At 36.9% G+C, this 8,635-nt stretch overlaps 1 protein-coding gene across 1 annotated transcript; it reads right to left on the reverse strand.

Annotated features, from left to right (window-relative positions):
• Positions 1-207: 207 nt before the first annotated feature.
• Lpar4 (lysophosphatidic acid receptor 4) lies at positions 208-8,275 on the reverse strand. The gene is given in 4 exon segments (XM_032890399.1): positions 208-848; positions 851-952; positions 955-1,662; positions 8,192-8,275. Coding segments are annotated over 3 exon segments (1,104 nt in total). The 5' UTR covers positions 1,586-1,662; positions 8,192-8,275; the 3' UTR covers positions 208-477.
• Between the last annotated feature and the right edge of the window lie 360 nt (positions 8,276-8,635).

Raw genomic sequence — 8,635 nt, forward strand, 5'->3', positions numbered from 1 at the left:
TATTAACATTAGGTAAAAATAGTTCTTTTTGTAAAATAAATTCAATGATAATTCAGAAAAGGAAAAAAAATACTAGCATATATCAGTAGTAACACAGACATTTTTAAATAATCCCTGAATTTGTTCTATATTTATAGGCCCAACCCAATTACCAAAATTACTGGAATGCTTTTTTTAAGTTTTAAAATAACCCCACATCCCCCACATCACTAAAAGTCAAGACCACTGGTCATTTATGTAATGAAAAGTCAACTCAACAGAAGAGTCTGATCTGTTTTGGTTGTTGTAATTAGACTTGACCTATAATTACTGAACAAAACAATATGTACAATAGTGTTCAAACAAATGTATCTGACTGCATTTGGTACATTAATCTATTCTCAGTATCATTAGCTTCAATTTGTTTCTCTTATTTATAGCATAGAAGGAAAAATCATAAGAGACACTGTAGCTGAACCTGAAAGACAATTCCTGTGCCTAGAAGGTGGATTCCAGCATTAATTCACCACCATTATTTGTTGTTTGATCACTAACTTCCTCTTGGATAGCTGGAAGGGAAGGTTTGGGGGTCAGAGGTGTCTCAGTCTTAAACAGCGACTCCATCCTTATGTGTGTGTTGATATAAAAGGATTTCTGAAAAGATTCAAGAGTGAAGTAATAGATAAAAGGGTCAAAGCAACAATTCAGAGTTGCAAGGCACAAGGTAATCGGGTACATTATCTTTGCAAACCTTTCCAATAAGCAATTAGTAATGGCTTGGGAGCGTACCAAGGCATATAAAAAGAGAACAGAGTTATATGGTACGAAGCATACCACAAAAACACCATATACTGTGATCATCTTCAACACTTTTTCTTATTGGTCCCAATTTGAGACAATGTTGCAGGCTTGCGGAGGGTTCTAAGCACCACAGAAGAGCAGGAAACATTCAATATCAGAGGAATGATGAACCAACAACTTCAATGAATATGGTGATCTTGGACAGGTAAGTCTTCCAGACACGTTTGGAGAAGCCTTCAAAGCAAGTGGTGGTCGCATTGTTGACGTTAGTGGTGGAAAACAAAGACGCTGAAATACCACCACTGAGGACTAGGATCCAGACTCCAGCGCACACAATGGCGGAATTCCTCCTGGTCCTGATGGTACGAGATCGGAAGGGATAGACAATGGCTAGGAAACGATCCACACTAATGCAGGTGAGGAAGAGCATGCTCCCATAGATGTTGGTGAGGAATGCAGTCCCTGAGATCTTACAGAGGGTGTCACCAAACGGCCAGTGGCGATTAAAGTTGTAAAATATTTTGAAAGGTAGGGTACAGACAAAAAGCAAATCAGAGAGGGCCAGATTGGTGATGAAAATAGCGGTCTCACTTCTCATTTTCATGCGGAAACAGAAGACAAACAGGGAAGCACTGTTGGTTATTAAACCCAGGATAAATACAACACTATAGACAGCACCGTTCAGATTATACTTGAAGGAGTCGTCAACAATGCAAGTATTATTGGCAGTTGCATTTCCCAGCCTGGGTCTGAGACTTGAATTTAAATCTTGGAATTGGAAGTCAATAAATCTTCTGTCACCCATGGATTTTCCCAGAGAGCCTGCTAGGTGCAGGGGTTCACCACTCTTGAGACTAGGGACCAGTAGAGGATGTTTTCTTCCTATAGAAAACAAGATAGAATGAGTCACCAAATCTGCCTTCCCTCCAAGATTTCAGTGGGCAAAACTACATTCTGCACACCCAGGCAAGAAAATAGGTGTGTTCTATTTGACTTGAGAAGTACTGTTTGATCACATACTACATCTAAATGATACAACAAAGAATCTATCTTGGACATGACAGAGAGCACACAACACAATAGCTATATCATTGCAAAGAACGTGAATAAAATATATATTCATCAAGGGAAAAAATCAAACACTTAATAGCTAAGATGCTGTTAATGCGGAATTTGCAGATCCATTTTCTCTTTTTTAAAGATTTATTTTATTTATATGAGTACACTATTTCTGTCCTCAGACACAACAGAAGAGGGCATCAGATCCCATTACAGATGGTTGTGAGCCACCATGTGGTTGCTGGGAATTGAACTCAGGACCTCTGGAAGAGCAGTCAGTGCTCTTAACCACTGAGCCATCTCTCCAGTCCTGCAGATCCATTTTCAACTTCCAAAATACATTGGAATTGGAAGAGGATTTGAATGACATTTATTCAAAATCAGAAGTCACATTTTTGATCCCTAAACCATAATTTTTTTGAAATAACCCAAATTTGTACTGTTTGTTCTCCAATATTATAAAAGTACCTTGTCCAATTATTAACTCTATTGTATAAGACAGCAGGTGGATATGAGGCCTCTAGTGCATGCCCTAAACAGCGATGAATATGCTATTGAAGCAATTTATTGGTTCACCTTTTAATTCTAAATCAGAAGCTCAGAAGACATGATCCCTTAGTTAATTGTCTGATAGCTAAGATTTCACTGTTTTACCAACACGAACTGGACTCCATTCTTTTGTTTGTTTGTTTAAAGAGATAAAGATATGAATTAGAGTGGTTAGGGGTGGGAACTAGGGAGGAATTAAGAGAGGGAAAAAGAATATGATCAAAATATTCTGTATGAAAAAAATTCAAGATTAAAAATAAATACGTTCCTTTACTGTGTTATGTCACTTGACCATTCTGAGGAAGAGATTAAAATATTAAACTCATTTTCTTCCAACACTAAGTGTTTCTTTTTCTAGCTATACACTAAGCCTAGCATATATGTTCCTTGTATTTCTCCTACTGCTTTTCCCATCAGCCACATCCATGCTTTCATCTGCTAAAATGTACCTGATCAATATCGACTTTTTCATCGAACACAAATGACAACAGAGTGTGGTGGATTGTGCCTATAACCCTAGACACTTGGAAAGGCCTAAGCAAGGAATTCATGTATGTTTGAGGCCACCCTGAACTACAAAGTGAGTTCTAGGTCACCTTAGACCACATATTCAAGCCTCGTCTTGACATCAAAAGAAAGTTCCAAATGGTATGTGAAAGTTGAGGACCAGAACAGTCTCCTCATTCCTTGTACAAAATCTCATCTGGCCATTTAGAGGCTTTCTTTCCCAACATTTCTCTATATGGTAGTCATTAACTCAACTGTCTGTTTAAATATGTAGGTCAATAGGATATGAAGATATATGTAGAAATAAATATTACCAACTTTCTCCTGGGTTAATAGATACTATTGGCTATTCTGTCTTTCAAATGTGTCAAATAATACACTGTGGATAAGTAACTGTTGAATGATTCTTTTGAGTAGGGATATGAAATGAAAGTGGCCTTTGTTCCCTGACATAACCAGTAATGGGTTTTCACATGATTGTGTTGTAAAATACAAATGGCTGTTTTCTGAAGTGATTCCCTTTCCACTTTTCCCTTCAAAATACCAAAGAAACAAGCAACAATCCCTCAGATGTATTCTGGAAGGGAGTAGAAGAGAAATCCGCTAGAAATACAGAGGACTAAAGTCACCTCCCTGAGTATCCGATATGAGAAAAACATACTTAGCTTGAGAAAAAGTCATTACCCAGAGGGAGGGATAACATCCATAACATGGGGAAAAGCAATGGGGTTATCATTATGATAGTGTTCTAGTTACAATTAGAACTTGCCGTCCTGAATTGTCCTTCAATAAGTCTTTATGGAGTCACTCACCTAAAATCATGTTCCTTCTTGGCCATTTCATCATACAGACCTAGTTCAACTTTTCCGCAAAGCAACCCTGATGTACAAAAACCAAAGTAATAGTACAGACCTTGACCAAGTCAAGATTAACAAGATGGTCCAGATAAGGAAGAAGTACCAAAATAGGCAGGGAAGTCAGAAAGGAGATGAAAAAGGAAGAGAAGTATGGAGAGAGCTTGGGGATGAGAGGGTAAGGACAATTGAACTTTTTGAAGCCATCCATTTTGTATTAAGAATCTTAGGAGGGGTTCCTCTAATCTCATCCTCATCACTTGATTTTATTCATTTTGTGTTTGCCAGACAGAAGAACAGTTTTCAAGTGCTGTGTTTAAGACAGTGAAGCCAATCAGCTGAAACCGGAAGAACCTCAAAAATCTCAGTACCTGGTGCTCAGAGCTACAGACGCAGTTATTATTGTTTCTGATTTAATGTATAGCCATGCTCGCCAATGCAGTGGTAGAAAAAACATACGAATGCCACACTTCTCAATCTTTTCAATCGTTTCATTTACTATTTTAACTTTGTTCTTATCTACTAGTCCAGAGGACTCATTTACACTAAAAAGACTATTTAAATTTTTAAAATCCATTGCTGGAAGAAATCAAGAAGACAGTGAAAGAAATAATTTCCCATCAACATAGTGATATACTTTTTAAGAATTTATAGAGGCTTTAAAACTCAACATTAAAACCAGGCTTCATTCATGATCTCTTGCACTCACCGTATACAATAAGCACTGCTAGCAACTTTATTTTACTTAGTAAAGGATTTCGTATAAGAAGGCTTTCCACCTTTTCCCAGAGCCCCTCCAACCCTATCCCCCTGGTTATATCTGTGCCAAGAGCACATAGTTCCCTAGCCATATCTTATTTTGTACTTTCCTAGATTAATATTCTGAATAGCTGAGTTTTGTAATCTACTTTTACATTCAGTTTTTTTCAGAAATACAATCATTTCATTTTATTTCTTAATTCACATTATTAAAAAATTTAACATCATAAATAATAACTGCATTATGCTTATGGGGTGCAATGTGATTTATAAATGAATACATATTTATATTAACGTAATATAAGGTGATTAAGTCAAGTTGATTGATAGATACACCCACCACCAAACTTCAGTTTTATAGCCCCCAGGACATACACATTACACCCACAGCAGGCAGTCTGTAAATGCATGACACTTCTACTCTGTCGCTTTGGGTAATCAAAACCTGTGGGAGAGAGGACCACAGACAAGAAAGCAGTACAGTCTCACTCCTAAAGAGAGAGCATGGGAAAAGTGCCACTATGGCTCTATTCATAGTTCTCCCTTGCTTGAACACACACCACCTTTGCTGTCTAGCAGGGAGGGTGTGGTGTCGGGTCTTAACACAGCACTGGAAGCAGAAAGATCTATTTCTGACTCAGACACAGTTCAGTCTGTAACTTGGCTATACTGTTTTCTCTTTCCTGTATAAACATTACCACTGAGCCTCACAGCTAATGCTAGGAAGATTCAACAGGGCTATGAGTAGTTTGGTGAACTTGCCAGGTCCAGCCCTACCACAAAGGAACGTTATAGAGTCTGTTCCGTTCACCCATGATTAGAAATCTCAGTCTTTCTTGGTATCTTTAACTTAGTATTAGAAATGTATCCTTCATTTAATTCCTAGTACAGCCAAAAAGTTCCTTCTTGGGTTTTGAAACCTTAACTTCTGGGTTGGGGATTTGGCTCCAGTGGTAGAGCGCTTGCCTAACAAGCACAAGGTCCTAGGTTCAGTCCCCAGCTCGAAAAAAAAAAAAAAAAAAAAAAAAAAAAAAAACCTTAACTACACTATTTATTAATAAGAGAGCAATCCTGGAAGGGGCCCCCATTGAACAACCCACATACAGCTCTAGGTTTTTAAATAAGAATTGTATTTGCCTCTTGAGCTAACTGAAAATAAAGAAAAATATTCAAGAAACAGGGCCTGTTTTCTTTTTCCTAAGTGTCTAACATATTGTCCACTAAATGTACAGGTCAATACTCGAGTGTTCAAAGAGAGAAAGAAATAAAGAAAAATAGTCTACACAGTTGACTGCATTTTCTTCTATGAGCATCAGACTACTGTCTTGTAAAGATGTTTATAACCAATTGTTCCAACATTATGGACTAAATGAGAGATCAATATTAGAGAGACATATTTTTATTGATAATGGTCAGAAAGCAGGTCATCTGGAGGATAGTCAAAAAGAAATTAAAAGGGGCAACAAGCTGGCTTAACAGAAAAAGACACCTACCACCAAATTTGACAACCTGAGTTCAATCCCTGAAGCCTCATCATGTGCAAGGAAGAAAGGAACTAACTCTTGTAAGTAATTCTGACTTCCACATACAGGACAGCATTCAAATGTGCGTGTACCTGTAAGCATGCACACATATGCTCTCTCTGTCTCTCTGTTTCTCTCTGTGTGTGTCTCTCTCTCTGTCTCTCTCTGTCTCTCTCTGTCTCTCTCTGTCTCTCTCTCTCTCTCTCACACACACACACACACACACACACACACACACACTTGCATGCACACACAAGCAGAAAGCCAGAGACATAGGCAGAGACAAAGAAAGATCTTAAAAAGTAAAAATTTAAAAAGAAATCTTAGAGTAAGGGTCAACAGAGAGAAGTATAAGAGAGTAATGTGGAGGTGAATATGATCAAACCATTATACACAGTCATGAAAATGTCATAAAGAAATTAATTGTTTCTTACAGTTAATAGACAATAATATTTTATACAATAAAAAATTTGATCATCATTTTAACTCTTTGAATATCAGAGCCCTTTCGGAGAATTCATAATAATGTCCATATTTTTCTGATGCCTAAAAATAATGGTGGATACCAAGTTTGAACCACTAGATGAAGAAAAGACACTTTTGGCCTTATAATGATTATTAAGTACATAGATTACTCCATAACCTGCTTAAATTTCATAAGTTCTGTTGAAAATAAAATTATAAAATCTGGCATAAATCCAATACCCTAGAAAGCCTTGACTTACTTTGCTCCTAGCCAAACACAGTCTAGAGGGCAGGGAAAAAGCCCAAAGGCAGAGTATACTCAAATTGTCTTGCTTTGCTCCATTTTTAGTGAAGTAGATCAAGTCAGAGTGCTCGTGATCCCTAAAGCATTTGTTTTTTCTGCTTTGGTCACAACTTGTGAAAGTTGAGACAAAGTAAACTGAAGCCTCTTGTGTCCTTGATTATAGGCATGCTACAGTGAATCAAATCCAAATATTCACAAATATTACAAAAATAGAACTGAAGTCCATTCTGGTGGAGCAGTAGGAACTACATCCAGACTTGTGCTCTTCCAGTGAGTGGTCGCTAACAGATAAGATTCCCGATGGCAACAGTGTAGGCCAAGTCACAGGCATAGGTCACCTGCATCCAAATGATGTTCCTATGCACTGGTTAAGGTTGACCTATCAGTCTTATGTTTTGTTTTGTTTTGTTTTGTTTTTCTTTTCTTTTTTTTTTCAGAGCTGGGGACCGAACCCAGGGCCTTGTGCTTGCTAGGCAAGTGCACTACCACTGAGCTAAATCCCCAACCCCCAGTCTTATGTTTTGATACAATTAAAATCTCTTTGAAAATAGCTTATTTCTATAGAGCCTGATTCTTACAGAGATAACTAAGGTCATTCTGTCCCCATGAGGAATGAATGAATTTGAAAACATCAAGAAAGGGCAGAAGCTCTCGTGTGACTGGAACTCACCTTTAGTGACTAAATTCATCATATATTTATTTTTTTTACCAAAGAACTAGTGTTTCCTACTAACCCTTCACCTGATGACACAGGCCAAGCCTTAGGGAATATTGTGGTTTAATAATCAATATGGCATGACTAAAGATTGCATCAGAGCTACTAAAGTAGAATTTTCACTAGTACCTAGTTATAAAGTAAGAAAGCTGCAGAGAAATTGCACAATCTAATATGATGAAATTGTCTAGAGCCTTAAGACTCAATATCTCATCTTAGTAGAAGCCCCAGATATTTATAGAACAATATCAGGTTTTCTGCAAAGATCTCATTTCCAAATTCTGCAAGACTTATAAATGCAAACAGAACTCAGATTTATCCCTGTATACAAACACACAAAGTATAAATTAGTACGAACACAAATTCATTTGCTATGCTAGGGTACTATCACTGATCATAAGAAGAAAAGCATGCCTTACATCAATCTATCTTCTGTCTGTCTGCCATCTATTTTCTATCTGTCAATGGTAAAGAAGGATTAAGTCAAAGAATGTTGAAGAGCATTCATCTTCAACAAAATTGCCTGGATCATAATACATAACCATAACACCTCCACTTCCTCTATTTATTCTGGAACTTTGAATCACATGATCTGTAATAATATAAAAGCGCTAGTTACAAAAAAGAATTGAAGAATAAAATGAAAAAAAGGTGAAATCTGAACAATGGTACTCACATTAGTTAGTTCAAACCAAACTCTGACACCAGATTTATCTGAAATGTGGATAATCAATGAGTTCTCTGGAGACAGGTGTTCAAAGAATTCCTCGAATGAGTGCTGTGGAATAGAATATCCATAAAGATAGCTCCTCAATAAACTGTATGCCAAAATTATGAGGTAGATGAAATAATTACCTGATATAATAATTACATGCTATAATATATAAGAAAACAACTTATTTCCAGATGATAGTAAATGTGTTTGACTTCATTATAACACAATTGAAGATAGCAGTTATTCTCCAAACTTACCAGGGCTGCGTACATGGCATAGTAGTATTGACTGGAGTCCAAAATTTATGAGTAACTTAAACATAACTAGTGACAAGAGTCATAACAATACTCCCATTTCCATATATTGAAAAACAATAAATGAACAAAGATTTCTTTAGTGGTCTAA

This window comes from Rattus rattus, chromosome X, assembly GCF_011064425.1.
Source record: "Rattus rattus isolate New Zealand chromosome X, Rrattus_CSIRO_v1, whole genome shotgun sequence".
Lineage (NCBI taxonomy): Eukaryota > Metazoa > Chordata > Mammalia > Rodentia > Muridae > Rattus > Rattus rattus.